This window comes from Onychostoma macrolepis, chromosome 08, assembly GCF_012432095.1.
Source record: "Onychostoma macrolepis isolate SWU-2019 chromosome 08, ASM1243209v1, whole genome shotgun sequence".
Taxonomy (NCBI): domain Eukaryota; kingdom Metazoa; phylum Chordata; class Actinopteri; order Cypriniformes; family Cyprinidae; genus Onychostoma; species Onychostoma macrolepis.
The window spans coordinates 11,269,070-11,291,467 of record NC_081162.1 but is presented as its reverse complement, the minus strand read 5'-3'; the positions used below and the strand labels follow the sequence as shown (position 1 = coordinate 11,291,467).

General features: G+C 37.8%; 2 protein-coding genes across 4 annotated transcripts in view; one reads left to right on the top strand and one right to left on the bottom strand.

Annotated features, from left to right (window-relative positions):
- Positions 1-22,398, bottom strand: part of ralgps1 (Ral GEF with PH domain and SH3 binding motif 1) — a 98,535-nt gene that overhangs the window by 41,598 nt on the left and 34,539 nt on the right. The gene's annotated exons all lie outside the window — the stretch shown is intronic.
- Positions 305-22,206, top strand: angptl2b (angiopoietin-like 2b). 2 transcript variants are annotated; one of them, XM_058784524.1, is made up of 5 exons: positions 305-914; positions 9,484-10,357; positions 19,844-20,037; positions 20,846-21,116; positions 21,213-22,206. In XM_058784524.1, exons 2-5 carry the CDS (start codon positions 9,496-9,498, stop codon positions 21,410-21,412), a joined length of 1,527 nt encoding a protein of 508 aa, XP_058640507.1. In that variant the 5' UTR covers positions 305-914; positions 9,484-9,495; the 3' UTR covers positions 21,413-22,206. The 2 variants fall into 2 exon arrangements, with proteins under 2 accessions (XP_058640507.1, XP_058640508.1); XM_058784525.1 differs by having other exon boundaries at positions 305-925.

Genomic DNA, 22,398 nt, shown 5'->3' with positions numbered 1-22,398 from the left:
TAGCCAGGTTCCTAACCCTATATCCATACCCAATTAGGACCTGATTGCTGTGACATCACTGAACTCCAGACAACAGTTGCAGCTGGTAGCTGACCGGCCGGAAATAGACACTGAAAGGGAGAACTGAATAGCAGGGGTTGTGAATATGGGTGGGGGATTAGAAGCTCATGCTTTCAGATCTCTTTGTGCCAAGGGGAGGAGAGAGTGGAGAGGGGGTGGACCAACCCCAAATCCACTGCCTGTTGTAAAGAAGAGAGGGAGAGAGAGAGAGAGAGAGAGAGAGAGAGAGAGAGAGAGGGGAGCAGGAAAAGTTAGTGCAACAGAGGTGATGGACTTAGTCCAGTAAGAGTGACAGGGAACACACAAACTCCTCAGAGGGCTGAGAAGAACATGCTGGTGGACTTTCATTGCCTTCAAAACCCAGAGGAGCCTACAGCGCTTAACATACATATCTGCTGATCTTCTGAGGTCTTCAAAGCCCTCTTTAACATCTCCTTGAAATACTTGACCGTGAATATTTTAAAAGACTCCCAAGGACTTGCTTTCTTGAAAGTCACGCTTTGATTGAATTTTAAGAACTTTTCAGTTTGTTTAATATGCATGTATCATTTCACTCCTATCTCCCTGAGAAGAATGCTTGAAGTGGTTCTTGAGTGAGGATTCGCAGGCTTTGCGTCGCCACACAGACAGAGGTGTTTAATTGAGGGCTTTAAGACTGAAGACCTTTCCACTGACACCGAGGACATCTAACAAAGAGAGACAGTGGGGGATTACGACAGACCGAGAGAGAGGCAAACCCCACAGAGCAATTTCTGCAAGTTGTGATGACTATTTCCACAAAGGCACTTCACACGGTTTCTCCTGGACATTGACGGATTTCAAGAGGGTGCTGTGCAATAGACTGGAATCATCTGGTAAGGCTAAGGTGAGCCCTGAGGCTCCGCTCGCTCTCTAAACATGTGTAATTGCATCCGGCTCGCCACAATGCATGTGCTAATCTTGGAATGAACTTTTAAACACCTGTTTGCGCTCAGCCGAGTCGCCTTTTTGTAACATGCTGAGATCGGGGGTTGTTCTGTGTGCTTGGGTAATCATTTTTAAGCTTCAACCTCCCACTCCGTTGCTGTCATGGTTGTACGGATAACATCTGTCGCCTCGGGTGACATTTAGTTCTGATGGTTTAAGTGGAGGGATAATCCTTGCCGGGCTTGTTGAGGACAATGGAAGTGAAAGATTTGGAGACGGGGTGTTTTAGCGGCAACAGGCAGTTAATTGGTAATAAACACACAATGGTTGTTATCAATGAGGGTCCCGGACGCAATCGGAGACAACAAAGCAGCCGCATCAATAATGACGTCTGCGAGCATTCAGACCAAAAGGGTCGTTCCCCATGTGCTGTAAGAGAGTCTAGACAGGGTTACAAATACGCTGAGGTGTGAATGATGGAAAAGGAAATAAAAAAGGGGTTTAAAACAGCATGAAAGGAGTTTTTTTTTTTTTTTTTTAGTTTTATGACTGAATTTTTTGTTTTAGAATTTGAGAAAGGAAAAAAGAGGGATGCAAGACAGTGATGGAGGGAGGTAAAGTAAGCTACACATCCTAATCCCAGAGCGAAATGTTTTGCTGGGACAGGATGCTAGAGAGTTGACTGTTGATATGACTCTTTGTTTCATTCCCCAGGAAGCTTTTTTCCATTTGTAGTAATCGGAACAGAGGCAGACTTCTGAATCGGGCTTTGTTCAGCGCCGGTTCTGTTTGAATAGAAGAGAGCTTATGGGTAAAGATGTTTTTAAAATCTGACTAGTCTTTAGTACTCTCTTTATTGACGGGCATGCCATGGCAACAAAATACACAAAGCTCATAATTGCAACTGTATACAAAGCACTCAGGATTGTTTATACAATGGTCTAGACCCAAGGATTTCAACTAGGGGTCCCCGAAGGCACTCCAGAGGTTCGCAGAGAGGATATGCAGAATTTGTTTGTATTCTCTGATTATTAACTACTTATAATTAAATTTTAATATATTAATGAAAATGTTTTAATGAAAGCTATCGTAGAGTCTTACCTAAACAAATCTATCTTTCTCATACTGGGGGTTCGTCTGGGTGCAGGGTCTGTCTAGCAGGCTGGTCTCGTTACTATTTGCAGGTATTCGTACATAATGTTTACAAATATATTTAAGTATGTTTAGATATGCTGAATGGTACAATGTGGATGTACTGATGATACCTAAAATGTAGAAGTATTAACATACGCACAACTTTAGAAGGTTTCAAATGTTTATATTTCTGTTATTTGCATTATTACGCTTCATTTCTTTATTAAACCTCATGTAACAAATACAATAAAATCTATTTGTTAATTTCAGGAATTCAATGTTTAATTAACCTTAAAGGATTTGCAAATATTTACACATGCCTAAAGTTTTCTGTATATAAAATGCTTATTTTAGATGTTCCCAGTTCAAACTTAAAAATAAAATAAACTAAAATAATAATTATTGTGTTTTTGATAAACTAAATGCAGCCTTGGTGAGCATAAGAAACTAAAAAAAAAAAAAAAGATGTAAATAAACATAAATAAATAAATAATCTGCAATTTCTAAGATGATCACAAAAAAATATAATAAAATACCTCAAAGGCTTATAATAAATTAGGTCTTAGGTCTGCTCCTCACACAATCTTCAGATAACTTGGAAGATAACATTTAGGCCATTTTATGTAAGCTTGAAAGTTTAAGTCACTAAATACTTTTATGGGAAAGGGCGACTTGAACATTCTGCTAAGTACACAATAGCATCATTTTTGGGTGAACTATTCCTTTACAACAGAACGTGACACTGTGGAACATCATTACACTAATGATGCAGAAGCAGGTCCATTGTTAAACATGTGAAAGGCCTGTGTTTAGTCTCATTACTCTGCTAACCTACATCTAACTCTGCAGTCAGGGATGATTTGCAGGGGCACACAGGCACAAGTGTGAGGTGAGGACTTCATCAGCCTTCACCAGCCTGTGTGTGTGTGTGTGTGTGTGTGTGAGAGAGTGTATGGCAGCTTGGCTCACCCTAATGAGGAGGGGCGGAATTCAAGGAATGCCACGCTAAGGTTGAAATAAGAAGGGCAGGCGAGAGAACAAGGGAATGATGGAGCGAGAGGGAAAGACTGAAAGAAGACCTCAAGCTGCTGTGTTCCCTCAGCCCCTAATCAATGACTCAAACACTGTGATTGCGCCACAGTCAGACCTAAAAGGAGTAATCACAGCGGATCTAGCTGATGTTTCCATAAAAATATTATGTTTGTATGAGTGTTTGTATAATACAATGAACTGAATTACAAAAGCAAACAGAGCTTGCTTGGAAACTAAGTGGTTTCAAACAATGATTATTAATATCACGTACCAATACCTGGAAACACGATACATTGAGAATATGACGACATGTTTAATAGCTAATTCTGAATGCATTTTAAAATAAAATTACAAAACCAAATTATAAAGTACAAAGATTCAAAATCAAATTATAAAGTACAATTCTGCATCCTGTTTGCTACCTCATTTTCAATTCAACTCAAATTCAGGAATTAAATGGCATTCCAAGGTATATTGTTAATGGTGCACAACAAGGCAGAACTTGTTTCCATCAGTTATTGTTCTTTCCCTTTTAAAAGGTGTTTCTTTATCTTTTATGGAGGAATATGTGGGATAGTTCAAAAGCAGTTCAGTCATGCTGTAGCTTGTAAGTCATGCCACATCTGTAATGGAACACTGGACGAGCTAAACTTCACTTTGGCCTGTCGGGACACTTCTCGAGGTGCGTGTCAGAAGGACAGGCTCTGGAGGATTTTTTTCCCACCAAAGGGGTAATGACAGCTCTGTGGATTAGGCAGATGTGCTTTCTCTTGTCCTGCCACTCACACAGACATTTCACCACAGACGAAAGCATTTCCATTGTCTCTTTAAGCTGGTCGGGGAGTCCTAGCACTTAGACTTAGGGTCTCCATTGAATCACATGTTCTCAAACACATCTTATGTTCCACTCAGAGAAACCACAGATATTCCCCTTCCTAGACACACACAAACACATGAATGCAGACACACACAGAGGCACATGCTCACACACCACAGTGAAACCACACGCCGCCCGCAGCATTAGCTCACACGAGATGCTGCCTGCTGCAATGCCCCGGCCCTCTGACACTCTGTCAGTATATCCAACAAGTCCAACCTATCATTACTGGTCTGTTACAGCGGCACGAGGGGGTTCCTCAGCCTCAGTGGAAACCATCATTATTTTTCCCTTCCAGGAAAAAGAAAGAAAAACTATGTTTTTCACACTAGATTGATGCACTACAGTTCAAAAGTTTGAAGTCGGTAAGACTTTTTAAAAGGTTTTTGAAAATAGTCTTATATGCCCAACGAGGCTGCATTTATCTGATCAAAAATACAGTGAAAACAGAAATATTATGAAATATTATTACGGTAACACTTTAGGCAGCAATTCTCACTATTAACTATTAGCATGCCTATTATTAACAGATTTGCTGTTTATTAGTACTTATAAAGCACATATTCTGCATTGCTAATCTACCTCACTAACTATTTATAAGCTGCAAATTAGGGGTTTATTGAGACAAAAGTCATAGCTAATGGTTTGTTAATAGCAAGATTTGGACCTTACAATTGATAACAAACATCATGCTTCAAGCGCAACAAACAAGAGAGAGCTAATCTATATTGTGATACGAGAAACATGTTAGGAAATATCTGACACTGTATGCAGTATTCTAGATTATATACAGCATTGCTATGGACAATGGTGGGTATTAGGACATATCTGACAATGAACACCGTGATTGACCAATCAGAATAGAGTATTCCAGATCATTTAAATAAACAAAAAACAAATCCAATCTGATCCGAGTAGCTGCCTTTCCTGGGAAATCCAACTTAAGATGGTAGCTGAACATGGAAACTGGTTTCTAGCTGGTCATTAGCTTGTAAATCATTTTGGACCAGCTACTAGTTGGTCACAGCAGTTTTAAGTGGTCAGGATTGTTTGCAAAACATTAATAACCTGCTTGGAGGTTATCTGATAATGACTTTAGACTACCTAGAAACCAGCTACAGTGTTTCAAAACACAGCTACCGGCATAATTGGATTTTTCAATAGACGTCGTCTTGTCAGTCAACAGCTTTTACAATTTCTGGCATTTAATCTGTCAGTAAGATTAGAGAGACAAAAGCAGTTCGTGAGGAGTGGAACACAACTGAAGAGTCTTAATCAAACATGTCCAGATAGCAGAATGGGGATATGAGAATGACAAGTTTTCCATGGGACAGAGAACAGCAGGAGGTTTATGTCTCTCATGTTTTTTTCTGTGAAGATTATGTAACTTAATATCAGTGGCCGGAAATACGAAAATAGTTTGGCAGCACAAATAAGACAAGATACTGTGTAAACAGCTCTTAGATCATCTTTCATGTATTTAAACAGTAAGAACGTAAAGGGCCCTGTCAAAGCCAGGAGAAAGAAGGGGATGAATAGAAAGAGACAACAAGAATTGCAATGCAAGCTGGCTATTAGACTCAGTGGTGAAGTCATGATGTGGACAGACAGATTGCAGGTTTGCTGTGTATTTGCTGACTTCATCGGCAAAGGTCTGTTATTGTGGTTACTGTGCATAAACAACCACAATATAATAAACAACTTGAATTTTGTTCGCATCAATCCTCCTCAGCTTGACGAGCAGAGATGTTAATACTAGTGGTAAATGTTTCATCCAGTAAAAATCCATCCATTTGTGCTAATATTTCTAAAATCTTCCTGATGTTAACACTGAACCAATTCCCCTCTGGCTTTCCTCCCAGAATATGTTATAAAACTCAACTAATGAGCACTGCAATCCCCCTTTCTCCAGATAATTCCCAAAAAGCTCTTGGGTATTTTTTCGGTGCCATGATGATAACAGGCTGACAGAACAATTTTGGACATGCTTTTGGAGAAAAAGAAATCTATAAAATGTAAGATGCTAATTCGTTCTTCTGATATGGGTCATTAATAATTAGAGCTCATGAAACTGCTCTATTGTACAATAGACAGATTGTCAGTTTGTGCATTAGTGGTGACTGTTTTCAGTAATGAGTGAATTTACTGAATCATTCACTCAACTGATTCATTCAGAAACACTGTTTCACTGAATCATTCACTCAAATGATTTATTCACACCCTCCGATTAATTCATGAATGAAATAAGTGACAGTCTTTATGAGTGAGTCACTGAATCATTCACTTAATCAATTCATTCAAAAATACTATTTCATTCAGGAATAAAACAACTGTCTTTATGTAAATTATTCAATCAAACATTTTGTTCAAACTCACTAATTTATCCATTAGTGCACGAAACAAGTGCATGAGTGAGTAACTGAATAATTCACTCAGTCAAATAATTGAAAACACCGATTCATTCATGAACAAAGTAATAGTCTTCATGAACAAGTCATTGAATTTTTCTCTCAATTGACAACAGGATTCATTCAGTAACAAAACACCTCTATTGTGCGTTGCTCAGAGATGCAATGGTTAAAAGAAATGGTCTGAAATGTTAGCTATTTGATATTCATGATATTCACGGTATAGAAATACCATGCTAATATTTAGCTTGTGTGATACAGTAATAATTGTATGAATAATGCTGTATTACCTGCATGCATTTGTCATAAAGGTGTGTGTTTGAAGTAAACATCCACTAAAACATCCCTATCTGTGAATGTACATGTACGTGGAGGTCAGAAAACCTGCTAGTGGGTTAGAAAGGTGTTGAACAGTGCTGCTCTATAACTCAGTCCAACAGCAGCTTTCAATTAAAGTTCCCGAAGATGAAGCACTCTAGTTATACTTTCTAGGAAGAAGTGTTCTCCAAAGCTTTCACAGGCATCCTTCCACTTCTCACTGCGTCCCCTCTTCCAGACACCCCTGTGCTGCTTTTCCAATAATATGCACACTCTCTTTGAAACTCGGGGTAAACAACACAAAGTGGCTTCATGTCACGAATATAAAAGGGCATGTGTTGGGTCATTACAGGTCTTGATGTAACTGGTATTTTCATTGTGAATAAATAAATCAGGCTAATAAATCACGTCATACCTTCCTGGAGACTGAACCCAAAATGACAGACATCCATTGGAAGCAGGTGTCAGATTTTCTCTGTCTTTGCAACTATCATAGAAACATATGTTCCATACAATAAGAACACACCCTGCACGTTTTACATTTTAAAGTGCCATGCATACCAAATGAAAAAATTGAGGCATAGCACAGTGAAAAGTAACAGTTTCTCAAGTTTGACATGCTGTTTTAAAAGTCTTAATTTTAATGCAAGACACAGCAGAATGGAAAATGAGCCTAGGGTCTCAAGACATATTTTGTTCAACTTTAGTTTGACACTGGAAAAAAAAAACAAGACGCGAAGCAACAGTTAAATATGTCCCTGCAGCACGGTAACACAGAAAACAATTCAAAAGCAGCTCAAAAGAACTCAAAAGCTCGCTCTGCATGAACCAGCCCTAATTCAATATTAATTTACTGGGTCCTGTAAGTTTTTTTGGGCATGGTTTATGTACGCCTTGCACAATGCATTTTATGTCATACATGCTTATAATCAGAGTAAAATCCCAGTGCTTGTATGAACTAGAGCTACATCAGATTTTCCATTCTCCCTCCGTGATGTTCAAGCCTGTGGCAAGGTTCAGATAACCAAGTGCTGTCATTGAAAACTCATTCATATGGCAGCTTACCAAAGCAGATTCCTGCCAGGACACCCATGATGACCAAACAATCCATTCAGCAGAATTAAACACTCTGTGTCGCCCTGCAACTGGGGCAGCTCCATTGTTCAACGGGATATATGGTTTTTGTATGAGGTGTGGGTGGTCAAAACTGGCCTGATTATGGCAACAGTGTTGTTTACTAAAACTATTAAAAAAAAAAATGTTTTTGGTAATTAAAATTAAAAAATTGTTAAAACATTGTAAAGATGACAAAAGTGCAACAAAATTACTAAAAATTAAAATAAAAACATAAAAATGAAATGAAAGTCATTTTAAAATATTAGTATTATTAGAGTTTCTAAATATGAACAATCTTAAATTGAGATATATGTACATACATACACACACACACACACATACATACGTTTACAGTATATACATATAAGATTGTTCAGCTGACAACCAAGTTGAACAAAGTAATGAACAGCAGCAAAGTGAATTTTTGGAATATGTTCATTTATGTGAACTTTCTGAATAAATTGATTTATAATAATGAATCTGAAAATCTAACGCACCATCCGAGAGAGAAATATTTATGATGAACTGAATCACTAGAATAAATCAATTTTGCAAGGCTACATATGAGGGAGAGGATGCTGTGAAAGTGTTTGAGCGAGATTCAAGTCTAGAAGCTCCAGTGAAGCCAAGAGCTTACAGAATATGGGGCTACAGAGCCTCATAATTTCCCCGCTGTGAGGGTCAGCCACACTCCTGTTTGCTTCTCCATTAGTTCTGGAGGAACACTGTGGCTTGCCAGACCATTTCTCCCAGTGAAACCTAATCTGTCCCCAGAGATCAAGAGCTTCCATGGCTGGGTTAGAAACAGGGGCAGCTCACTGACTCCTGTTGTAATGAGTTCTCTGGCGTGACAGATGTTGAGTGAGGTGCCAGATCTCCTGTCTAGATCAGTTGGGGTTGTGTTAGTTTGGTTAAGCTAGGCCTGTTCAGACAGATAGAGGGGAAAATTTGCCTCATGCCTCTCACAGGCCTCAAGGATGGAAAAATATATCCTTAAACCCTTAGGGTGGTATCAAAGTAAATATTTTGAGGATTAAAGTTCTGACTGTTCCAAAATGATTTAGGGAATTGTATGCAACTTTGATTGTTGTGATGTGAATGAAATACTGTATGCTTGACCTGAGGTTCAATGAAACATAAGAATGTCCACAAAAACATTTTTAAATATAGTTTAAAAGACATGGGTAAGCTTCTTAAGGTACGGTCAAATTTCAGTTTCTCTGGCAAAAAAAAATAAATAAAAAAATCCATTGTCTGTTGTCAATAGTATAGTCATATTTGGAGCACAACTCACACAGAAGTAAATTTAAAACCAAACAGCTTTCTGTTGGTTGAAGTGGCAAACTCTTTGCAAAATGCATTGGGAAATTGTTTGCGGTCCACACAAATATCGTGAATGAATACATTCATAAATATTGCAATTTTGGAGAGTCGCTCCACATGGTATTTTACAACCTAAACTAATCTTGACATAGAAGGTCAAATTATTCGATATAAAGATATTAAGCAGCAGTGAAGCAATTTTGTTAACCTTTGTCTTAAGATCATGCCAAACTACTTTATAATATTCTGAAAAATATAATTTATGAATAAATAAATAAAAAATTCTTTCTCCGCTCATGTAATTCACAGGTGTGTGTGGTCATGGATGTTCCTGCACTCGTATGGCTGGTGTTGCTCTTCGCGAGTGGACGGTTTCCTGAAACAGAGGGCAGCACTCAGCAGTTTGACAGCAGCGATGAAGGTCCAGAGGTTGAATTCCTGTCGACTTCTCGCACACGACGGGCCCCCGAGCCTCCACCGCAGGACAAGTGCTCCTACACCTTCATCGTACCACAGCAGAAGGTTACGGGAGCCATCTGTGTGAACTCCAAGGAGCCTGAGGCCATGCTGGAGAACCGTGTCAATAAGCAGGAGCTGGAACTCCTCAATTCTGAGCTGCACAAGCAGAAGAGACAAATTGAGACTCTGCAGCAGCTTGTAGAAGTCGATGGCGGCATCGTCAATGAGGTGAAGCTTTTGCGTAAAGAGTCCCGTAATATGAATTCCCGAGTGACGCAGTTATACATGCAGCTGCTGCATGAGATCATCCGCAAGAGGGACAACGCGCTGGAGCTCTCTCAACTGGAGAACAAGATCCTCAACCAGACCTCCGAGATGCTGCAGCTTACAAACCGCTATAAAGATCTGGAGCATAAGTATCAGCACCTCGCCTCACTGGCCAATAACCAGTCAGCGCTCATTGCCCTTCTTGAGGCGCAGTGTCAGAGGGGACCGCCAGTTGTGGTCCCCAGGGTACCGGTCCAACCTCAGCCTCAACCACAACCTCAACCTCAACCCAGACCCTCACCACCACTCAATAAACCCTACCAGCCACCAACCTTTAGCCGTAACAGCCAGATCACCAACGAGATCCAGAGCGATCAGAACCTCAAAGTGCCTCCTGCCCCTCTTCCCACCATGCCAGGAGGAACTCACAGCCCATCCACCACAAACAAACCCTCCGGTGAGTCTCAGCTTCATTCCTCCAGAGTTACATGTACTATTTGAAGGGAAAAACTGAAATGAGAAATACTTGCATTTTGTAGAAATGGAAGGTTTTACAAAACAGAAAACAAAGCCAAAATGCACCAAGTGTACCCTTCAAAAGTTTGAGCCCATTTTCTGTAAAAGGAATTCATACTTCCACTCAGCAAAGACATTAAATTGATCGAAAATGACAGTAAAGACGTTTATAATGAGGTCTAAAAAGACCTCCAAGACTTAGAACTTTTTTGCAATAGAAAAATTCGTACAGAAATGTCAGAAGCAAGCAACATCAATAGTTATTGACATTAAATAATTCAAAACGTGACATTTCCATCTGATGACTCTTATCCTTGTGTAGTTTTCAGTGCCAATTTTCTCTCACAGTCCATCATTATTAAGCACTGCCTATCAAAGTTCATTCATCTCAAATTCTCTCTGCATAGCGGCTCCCACACAGAGACGTAATAATAAAGCATCTGTTGTTGTCGCAGCTTTGAAATGCCAACATCTAGTTTGTTAATCTGGTCAGATGATGAATATCACAAACAATATTTTGTGTTGAGCCATGCCCATGGGTGGCATTGTTAAACATGGAAAACAAAACGTTATGATCGATTTAATACAATTTATCAATTTCAGGCTAAATGTTACATTTCATTTTACATGATCTAAATGAGAAGTAAATGAAAAGCCTAATTTTGGGGGATAAATAATGTAGAAAAACTTTATTTTCCAAAAAAATACAGTTTGTTTTTAATTAACACTTATGCTGCATTGCAATAAACATGACTGTTCTTTATCTCAATCCAAAGGAAATTTTCATATTTTTTAAATCATTTTTCTTTAATGTGCTTATCATAATGCACTGCAATATTATAAGACTATCACAATGTTTTGCTTATATCATCCACCCCAAAACCAACATGTATATTTTGTCTATTTATTATTTAAACGAAGACAGCGAAAATGAAAAAGGCATCTTTCAGTGGCTATATTTCCACTCCATCTGGTGACATGAGCAATTTCCTGGATAGGTCTGCCTGCATTAATAGAGAAAGGTTACACAAACTCTCCTCAATGAGAGTCAAGGTTTCACAATGGGACTACAGTACGAAAAAGAGCTCTGGAAGGAAATAGAGAAAGATTCTGGACAGAGGACAAAAAAAAAAAAAAAAAAAAAGTGAAGGAAAGAAGACTGTCAGAAAAATTTGTTGGGAAAAGTTGGGAAATGGCATAAGGACGAGCCATCACAGGCTGCATTTAATCTATAAATTTGTATAAATGTGTATGGTAGTTACGCCATATTAATAATAATAATAATAATACATTTTATTTGTGGGCACCTTTCAAGACCCTCAAGGACACCTTACAATAATAAAATACATAATTAAACAGAGGGAAAAAACAACACAATAAACAATAATACAAAAAAATCAATACCCAATAACATAACTAAAATCACTCAGGATAGGCTAATCTAAAAAAATGAGTTTTAAGACGTGATTTAAAAATTGAAAGACTAAGACTATTACGTATATCTTGAGGTAAAGTATTCCAAATCGTCGGAGCAATACAACTAAAGGCTCTACTTCCCATGGTAGTCAAACGTACAGATGCTACAACAAGAGTCACAGAAGCAGAAGACCTGAGGGATCGGGTAGGTACATACACACAAAGAAGTTCACTAAGATAAGAAGGTGCTAGATTATAAAGAGCCTTATGAAGTAAAAAGTAAAATATTAAATTGAATACGATATCTGATTGGAAGCCAATGAAGGTGCCCTAAAACTGGAGTAATATGCTCATTCAATGGTGTTCATGTAATGATCCGAGCTGCTGAATTCTGAACCATTTGAAGTTTATGAATAAGTTTCTGTGAAACACCACTGAGCAGAGAGTTACAGTAGTCAATTCGAGAGGTAACCAATGCATGCACGAGGACAGCAGTACCATTAACAGAAAGAGATGGTCGAAGACGATTAATATTTCTCAGATAGTAATATGCGGACCGTGTAATATTATTTACATGTGCCTCGAAAGACAGAGTACTGTCAAGGATGACACACAGACTCTTGACCTGAGAAGAAGGAGAGATAACAGAGTTGTCGATAGTAAGTGTAAAACTTCCACAATTACGCAGTTTTAATTTAGTACCAACTAATAAAATTTCAGTCTTCGCACTATTAACTTTGAGAAAGTTGCATGTAAACCATGATTTAATTTCAGAAAGACAGAGCAAAAGAGAGGAAGGCGGCAATACTGAACTAGGCTTCGAAGATATATAGAGCTGGGTGTCATCTGCGTAACAGTGAAAATTTATATTAAATTTATGAAAAATCTGTCCTAGAGGTAGTAAATACACAATAAACAGAAGAGGGCCCATGACTGAGCCTTGAGGCACACCACTGGTTATCTGAGATATCCGCGATTTAAATTTTTTTATTTGAACGAGCTGAGTCCGACCAGATAAATATGATTTAAACCAATCATGGGATATACCAGTGATCCCAATAGAAATCAACCTCTCCAATAAAATGCTATGTGAGATAGTGTCGAAAGCTGCAGTTAAATCGAGAAGAATGAGTATTGATAAAAGTCCCGAATCTGCAGCCATTAACAAATCATTTGTGACTTTAATAAGTGCTGTCTCCGTGCTATGATATGGACGATAAGCAGACTGAAATTGCTCAAACAAGTTATTCTCCATTAAATGAGTATGTGCCTGCTGAGCAACAATTTTTTCCAGTAATTTAGAATAATTTAGGTAAATTAGATATGGGTTGAAAGTTTTTAGGGTTATTACAATCCGCACCAGGTTTCTTAAGTATGGGAGCTATGCCCGCTACTTTGAAGGATGAAAGAATAGTACCAGTAATAAGAGAAGAATGTATAATTTGAGTTATCAAGGGTAATAAAGAAGGTAAACAAAACTTAACAAGATGTGTGGGAATAGGATCTAACTGACAGGTAGTAGATTTAGATTATTGAACACATTCAGCTATTTCATTCACCGTAGGCAAATAAAAACTAGAAAAAGCAGTTAGGGCGGAAGCATCATAAAGAGAGAAGAATGAACCACATGCCCCATTATTGGGTGTTAAATTCTTATGAATAGTTTCGATTTTATCACTAAAATAATTCATAAAAGTATCACATGTAGTATTAGAATGCGAATATAATGAGAAAGCATCTGGTGGTCGCAAAATATTATTCATTGTAGAGAACAGTGTTTTTGTATTCCCACCTCCAGAGTTTATCAAATTGGCATAATAATTTGTTTTAGCAGTAGAAAGGGCATCTTTGTAGTCTCTGATGTGGTGATCATACATTTCCTTGTGCACAATTAAACCAGATCTCATATATAAACGCTCTAGTTGACGCCCCTTAGCTTTTAACAGATGTAACTCAGAAGTATACCATGGGGCAGAATGAGCAAATGAGACAATCCGAGTTCTAACAGGTGCAACAACATCTAAAACATTCTGCAACCGGTCGTTATAGTAAAAAGTCAACTCATCCAGGCCAAGTAATCCATCAATATTCAACAAGTTATCAACTTCATTAGAAAACACAGACAATTCAATGTTCTTAATATTGCGAAATGTGATAGTGCGGCTTTGAGCAATTTTTGATACAGTTAATTTGGCACTGAAAAACACAAGTTTATGATCAGATATAGACAGGTCACGTGAACTACAATCAAAAGGTGTTATTCCAGTACAACAAATAAGATCAAGTGTGTGACCTTTTCAATGAGTTGGAAAATCAATAAACTGTTTCAGTCCAAAGCTATCCAAACATGATCGAAAGTCTTTTGTATCAGTAGCTTTATCAACATGGATATTAAAATCACCAACCATAATCACATTTGGAGAAACAGAACATAAAGTTAAAAAAGCAGAAAGTTCAGTTAAAAAGTTAGTATTAAATTTAGGTGGATGGTAAACAGTTGTTATGATAGTGGGTACCGGTCCATTAACTTGTAGCACCATAGATTCAAAAGTAGCGTAGGAAGGTACAGCTATAGTAGAGACCCTCCATTTCTTATTGTAAAGCATTGCTAGACCACCACCTCGACCCGAGACTCGGGCTTGACAAGCATCAGCAAAACCTGGAGGAATGGACTGATTCAGCTGAGAAAAATCATTGTGTTGCTGCCATGTCTCAGTCAAACAGAAGAAATCAAACATACAATCCGTCAGTGGATCCAAACCAACGGCGCTTTGTTGTTGATTGAACGAATGTTAAGTAATCCAAACGTAAAAACATTCGTTGTAGATTCGGTGATTGTTGACTTGCCTAGATGGGCTAGCACAGAGTGATCCGCAGTTCGTTCCAATTTCCTTGTCGAACGCGAAAGATGATGATCAGAAGGACTTTATAGAGTTTGAGTCATCATAATTGTAATTCCGTCTTGACCGCGATGAATATATTTGCGTCGAGGTTTAGAAATGTCAGTGTAGAAATGAAGATCCAGAGGAGATGGATAGTGATTGAAACAAAAATGTAGAAGTTCTTCGGCACTATATTGAAGTACCGACACAGCAGGCTGAAATATTGTAAAGTAAGATCATCCAGTTCAAGATGCTCTTGGAACCATCGCGTAGAGCCTCATTTTTCCGATCTTAAACAGCCGGAAATAACACAGAGAGCAACCAAACACTCCGTGTAACAGCAGAGTTTAAAAGAGTCGGACTCGGATTTCTCCGAATATAGTGCTTATATTTTTGAAAACATAAGCCAGACCGTTGCAGCATCAGAAACAACTCAATAAAAATTTTAAACAATTAAAACAATAAGCACCTGGGAACAGCGGCAGCTAAGACGCGCCAGCTAAGACGCGCCAGTGTTTGCCCCCGGAAGTGACTACATAAAAGATTTATTATATATTGATTTACGTTCATTTCTATAATATATATATATATATATATATATATATATATATATATATATATATATATATATATGATATCTCATATATATAAGATATTAATATATATAATTCATATACGGTATCTATTGTTCTACAAATTATCATGGGCAAAATCTAGGCGATAAAAAATTGTGGAAAAAGGTTGGAAGATTCCCTTATGCATATTTCACAACAGGTTTAAGTTGGTCATGCTGTTTTTGACCACAAAATGTAAGATGCACCTTAAGATTTTAGAAGCATACATGTATATGAAAGTGGTCCTAAGTGGATGTTAAAAGATCCAATTTGTTGTGCGTGTTTTTTGCATACAAGGCTTGATCTGACAAAAACAGAATTGGCTGCGATAATAAAGCTGCAGTAATGAAAAAGGAAATAAGATGACTGGAGAAAGAGCAGGGCTGGGAGGGAAGCAGCACTCTGTTGAAATGAAGTCATTTATTCCAGTGTTACCAGACATGCGCGACCCAGACATCCCACACAAACACTGAGCTCTATCAGGCCTGGGTCTTCCTGAGAAATGGTCTGCTGATGGATTTGCCAAGTTGTTTTAACATGACCCACACCGCTGAAAATCTGTAAGGCCTCTCGGTTTCCTCTTCCTCCCTTCTTCCTACCATAGCTCCTCTAAAGTTCACTTCACTTGATGGATTCGTGTTCATCTCCCGTTCAACACCTCATTCATCTCTGTGAATGTTAGCTAGAATCTTTGTAGTGAAAAGCCGATTTTCTTTCCACTGTCAGCCATTAGACTGTTATTGTTCAGAATGTCTCTCATTCCATCTCTCATACACACCTAATCTAAACTTAGTCCATTTGTCTGCCAGACATAACAGCTGCCTTTGTCTAAACGTCTCTCCATAAAGCCCCCTGAACAAATAAACCAAAATATTGTCACTGTAAAACAGCAAATGTCACAGGAATTTAAAAATGACAGATCTACGCATTAATATCACTGTTCTAATTAGGAACAAATGATTCAAATAACGTCCCTTTGAACCTGCTTTCAGCTATTCTGTTCCTGTCTTCATTTCTTTCTTTTTTCAAATACTTGTTTTGGCACTAATTTTGCATTAAGTGGCAAGTTTCCATGGTGTAAAATGTTCTACGACCAATTAACCAGAAGGGAGCTTAAAAGGAGTTTCTAATTTGCTGACAAGCAGACTTCTCCAAGGGAGAGCAAGACATTGGTGGCTCCAAAATAATGAGACAAAGAATGTGGAGTGAGGTGCTTTTCATGTACAGAATCAAAATGTGCTCGGAATTTAGCACAAAACACCGATACAGCCTCTAATACAGAATAAAAACTAAATTTGCATAATAGAATAGAGTGAGGTTCAAAGGTCGGACAGAAATGGTAACATTTTCCTAAATCAATAATAAATACCAAGAAATTTTATATGCAATACCAGTCAAAATTATTATTATTATTTTTTTTTTAAATAAGTCTCTTCTAATCACCAAGCCTGCATTTATTTGATCCAAAGTACAGCAAAAACAGAAAAATGTGTTAAATATTATTACTATTGAAAATAACTGTTTTCTATATGAATACATTTTTAAATGAATTTTATTCCTGTTTTCTCAAAGCTGAATTTTTAGCATCATTACTCCAGTCATGATCCTTCAGAAATTATTCTAATAGTTTGATTTGCTGCTCAAAAACATAATAATAATAATAATAATAATAATAATAATAATAATAAGTTGAAAACAGCTGAGCAGATTTTTTTCAGGTTTCTCTGATGAACAGCATTTATCTGAAATAGAAATCTTTTATAACATTATAAATATCTTTATCATCACTTTGATCAATTTAAAGCATTCTTGGTAAATAAAAGTATTAATTTCAGTAAGTTCTTCCTATTCTGTAATTTCTTTCTATTCATCAAAGAATCCTGAAACAAATGTTTTTTAAATTTTAAATACTGATAATAATAATAATAATAAAATGTTTCTCGAACAGCGAAGGATTATGTGACACTGAAGACTGGAGTAATGATGCTGAAAATCTAGCTTTGATCACAGGAATAAATGAAATTTTTTAAAAATATATTTAAATAGAAAGCAATTATTTTAAACAGTAAAGATATTCCACAATATTATTATTTTTGCTTTTTCAGTATAAGTTTGGATAAAAATTCAGACTTGGTGAGCAGAAGAGAATTCCTTAAAAAAACATTAAAAATCTTAGTTCAAAAACTTTTGACTGGTACTGTATGTAATGATTTTTAACAAATTTTTTATTGTATATTATATAATGTTAATGTTATACAAAAACATTATTGAATATTTATATATTACACTTACTCATTTTATCACTATATTTTAATTACTTATTTATTGTTATTAATACTACTACTAAATAATAATTAAATAAACACATATGATACAATATACTGTAATAACAGATGTCTAAATGTGTTAAGTCTATGTACGCTTGTCTCTTCCAAAAAAAAAAAAAAAAAAAAAAAAATTCTACTGACCCAATAAAAAAGCTGTTTAATATGCTCCTCCTGGGATTGGGAATGTTGGAATGGATTCAGTTTTATTCACGGTAAGGGGCTAATGAGCACCGTCTGTGTTATCATCTTAAATTTGTCAGGTAGTGTGATGGCTCCTATTCTGGCATGCAGTGAAAATCAGCCAGCCAGAGAGTTTTCAGAGACACAGACACAACCCGGCTCAGTGGACTGTGCACTGGAGGCTATGTAACCAGCGGTCTGAGGTCTGTTATCAGAAAAGCAGCCAAAAATATCTAAATTATAAGAGTGTGAACTATAAGTACTGCTACAAGTGAAACTGACAGGAGCAAAGTCTTGCCTACGTTTTGGTACAAGACACAGCCAGCTCATTTGTAAACGTGCCATCCAGAGTCATGAACGGGTTGGAGTGGCTGTGACTGAGGGCCAGCTGTCGCGCATGAGGCCTACTTTTTATAAGCAACAAGATGAGAGTAAACTAAAATATTCCAGATTACTGTAAGTAAACCACAAGACTTCAGAAGTGCTTTGGGGCTGAGATGTCAGATAACTAAAAGGCTGTCTGCCAGATCTGACAGTCAGGAAAGCATGGTTAAAATACACAAACAATAAATGGAACATGTGAGATCATCTGCTTCAAGAGTTTAAGTCTCAGGTTTTGTTAAAGGTGCACTAAGTGATTTTTGCCAAATGGTGTTGATATTTGAAAACAAACATGCCCATAACCCAACAGGACCTCGCCCTTATTTTGATATCTCCGCCCCACACGTTCGTACACAACCATGGCAATGACAATCGCAGAAACAAGTGAAGATGACACACAAGCATATTCAAACAAAAGCCAACACGGATAAGCTGTGTGAAACGAAGCAAAATCAGCGTTACTCACCTATCAAGAAGAAACAACGCAACCTCGGCATCCATTTTCAAACGCTTCCCGCTCCTTAAGTTCTCTCCACCACTGGACAGCTGCTCTGATATTTACACGGGTCCTATTTACAAGACACACCCCCTTACTGCTGATTGGCTGCAAGTGTGTTTTGGGACTCGGTCCGATGCTGTGGTCAAAAGCGTTTTTCAAAAATTGCTTGGTGCACCTTTAAATTTTGCCTTTTTCCCACCTGAAAAGATCATCATATGATGCCAATTTAATGTTTATAATCAGCTTCACCAGTTAGGTTTTGCTAGTGAATATCATATTTTTGCTGCTCCATTTGGTAGACCAACACCAAACCAGCATAAACCAGCCTAGACTAGCATGGAAATTTCTCCTTTGCTGGTCTTTCTCCCAGCTGGTTTAGTGCCCAGGCTAGGAGACGACCAGCTTAGTCTGGTTTAAGATGGTTTTTTGGGGGGGGGGGGGGGTTCCCACCAGAGTGTGTATCAACCTGTGTTTACGGTTTAAAAAAGAAGATCAGAGAAAGAAAAAAAAAATTGGATCAGGGAATGATTTTGAAGACAGCTAAATTATGGATGTTCTTCTGGTTCTCATTGGAAAACTATGAAAATTGGAGCCATTTTTGACACGTCCCTATAAAAACACTGCTCTATGCCCAGGGAACTTTGAAAGTGCTTGCTAATCTACTTGCTACTGCATTATTTATCAAACGGGTCTTTCTTTGGCATCTGTGCCAGCGTTATGTTTGGCTGAAACAGCAGAGGCAACTTCCCAAGCCAGGATGGCAGCCAAGGTCAATCCTCTTCTTACGTTAAGAGCTTTTCCAGCTGTGCCACGGAAGAACAAGAGACTTAGCGGGAGTAGATGCAACTGAGAAAGGCGTACAGGGGGATCCTGTGTATGACTTCCTTTGATCATACAATTGCTTCAGCTTTGCACCTGAATTTCCTTCAAGCCAAAGAATATTTCTGTCCATCACAGTGTCATATTCCAATTATGAGATCTGCCAGGAACAGGCAGGAGGCTTTCTATATAAAAAGATACAACTTCTCTGAGAATGTAGTATAAGGGGATACATCTTGTTGAAATAAGCCAGGGGTGACTGAGTGGGGTAAATTCTCAATTATTATTTTTTATTTTTTTTTTGTCAAGGTCCTTGGAAGGATTGTCTGGAGGCTCTGGAGGATGGTCAAACTAACAGCGGCATGCACCTGGTGAAGCCGGAGAACACCAACAAGCTGATGCAGGTGTGGTGCGATCAAAGACAGGATCCTGGTGGCTGGACTGTCATCCAGAGAAGAATGGATGGCTCCGTCAACTTCTTCAGAAACTGGGAGACATATAAGGTGAGCCAGTTCTGCAGGATATATTACTACATTTATGACGTTTTGGTCGATAAATGTAAAAATAGGGGAAATGAGCAGTCCAATTTAACATAAAGAGAGGTGATGTGTGTCTTCCTTTACCAATGGTGGTAAATTCAACAAACAAGTAAATTTATGTTTCTGTGGTAACTTGCTTACGTTTTACCTTTTACGTCTATAACTCTTCACATAAACTAAACCGTATGGCAGTTAACATTTAAAGAGGTTTAATGAGGAACATATGCCAAGCAGAAACTACCACACTGTGCTGAAATGCCTCAATGCAAATAAAAACGTACTCAATTATTCTCTGAACATTAATATGTTTTATGTATGACATATACAGTATGTACTAAACAGATGAATCAATAATGTGTTCAGAGTTCTTAAAGTGTACAAGAGAATCACTGTAATTTTTAAATTTAAATAAAAAAAATTAAAAAAAAAAAAAAAAACTTAATTTGAACCCTTGTCAAGTACAAAACAAACAGGTCTTCAAAGCCCTGCAGATACAGTATTAAACACAAGGAAAGCTGGAATTACAAGTGCTTCACAGGCTCAAAAAGATGCCTATCAATGCAAAGAATGTGCTGGCTAATGAAAGACCTACCAGTAAAACAAGAAAGAAAGAAAAAACAAGAGAGAGAGAAGAACAACCCCTACAGCAAATGTCATTTTTCAGCCTCAAGGACATGACAAAATAACATAGACTAAGTAATGTACACTAAAAGAAATATTTTACTTGGTCCATCAAATACTCAATGGCAGGCGCTCCTCTGTTTTATTACAGCAAGGCTTTGGAAACATCGATGGAGAGTATTGGCTGGGTCTGGAGAACATATACTGGATAACCAGCCAGGGCAACTACAAGCTGCTGGTCACCTTAGAGGACTGGTCTGGACGCAAGACATTTGCAGAGTACGCAAGTTTCCGTCTTGAACCTGAGAGCGACTTCTATAGGCTCAGGGTGGGCCGCTACCATGGCAATGCCGGTGACTCCCTAACTTGGCACAACGGGAAGCAGTTCACCACTCTGGACAGGGATCATGACGTATACACAGGTATCAGTAAAATTTAGCTATTAGATTTTATAACTTATTTATTGACCCATACACATCTGACCAAAAAACATGATTTTTTTTTTTTTTTTTTCTAAGGCAACTGTGCCCACTATCAAAAGGGAGGCTGGTGGTATAATGCCTGTGCCCACTCAAATCTGAATGGCGTGTGGTACAGAGGAGGTCACTACCGCAGCCGCTATCAGGACGGCGTGTACTGGGCTGAATTCAGAGGAGGTGCCTACTCTCTCAAGAAGGTTGTGATGATGATACGACCCAACCCCAACACCTTCCACTGAGCAGCACGTAAACACAGGGAATGAACTGATAACTGCTCTCCAACGGTCGCCGTTCACCCTATAAAGTGCAATTCATTTAGATGTGGTTTGGCTTCCTATGTAACATAGTTAAATAAGATATGTGGCAAAAGGATAAACAGTGTCTTGGTTGATGTGATTGAGAAGGAACACCAAATTGTCAGGGACTACAAAAGAAAGCTATTTACAATAATTGCCCCTAGGAAGTCATGAACGATGTTCTTTTTCACTCTAGTTCAATCAAATCAAGTGAAACCTGTTCATCTTTAAATATACAGTGCAGTTGTGAATCTGTCGTCTGTTGTTTAGAATTATTTTGTTAAATAGGCCATAAAATATTAGAAAATAACTCTGATCAGTACTCATTCATTGTTACAACTAAGACACAGGACATCCAATCCAGTGATAAAGAGCTTATGCTTTTCTAGTTTATTCAAAGTTATGAGAAAATATATTTCCTGATGAGATGAATGACTCATAATTTATTTCGGGAATATCATGTTTAAAATTCATATAATGCTGTAGTTAATGCATAATTAAACATAAAAAACACATCTTAAAACAGTCATCAATTGTTCCATGTAAACTGTATTTACTGTGTAAATTAGCTGTTGGTGTCAAATGAAGATCCAACATGTTTATGTACATATAAACTTAATATTGTTGAAAATAATGTGTCATTTGTAATATACTGTAAGTGTAACTGATTTCCCCAAGTACTGTCAAACTGTTGCAATAAAGGATGTACAGCTACAGGCGTTGTTTGTGAATGGATTGAACATCGGTCTACTATAGCTGTTTTTGTTCTGCTGCATATTGACCTGGCAAGATTATGAGCCAAAGTAAAAAGTGAAAAGCACAAGCAATTCGTTCAAAAATGCTGCATACAACAAATCTGCTCTTTGACTGGGTAAATGTTATACAAATATAAATATAACAAGCTACACTGTGTATCTGTGGCTTGCTGC

Bases quoted from the DNA above. Each gene is read 5' to 3' on its own strand.
- angptl2b (XM_058784524.1), top strand. From the start codon at position 9,496: ATGGATGTTCCTGCACTCGTATGGCTGGTGTTGCTCTTCGCGAGTGGA. The intron at 20,038-20,845 runs GTGAGCCAGTTC...GTTTTATTACAG, and splicing joins GAAACTGGGAGACATATAAG to CAAGGCTTTGGAAACATCGA. The intron at 21,117-21,212 runs GTATCAGTAAAA...TTTTTTTCTAAG, and splicing joins GGATCATGACGTATACACAG to GCAACTGTGCCCACTATCAA.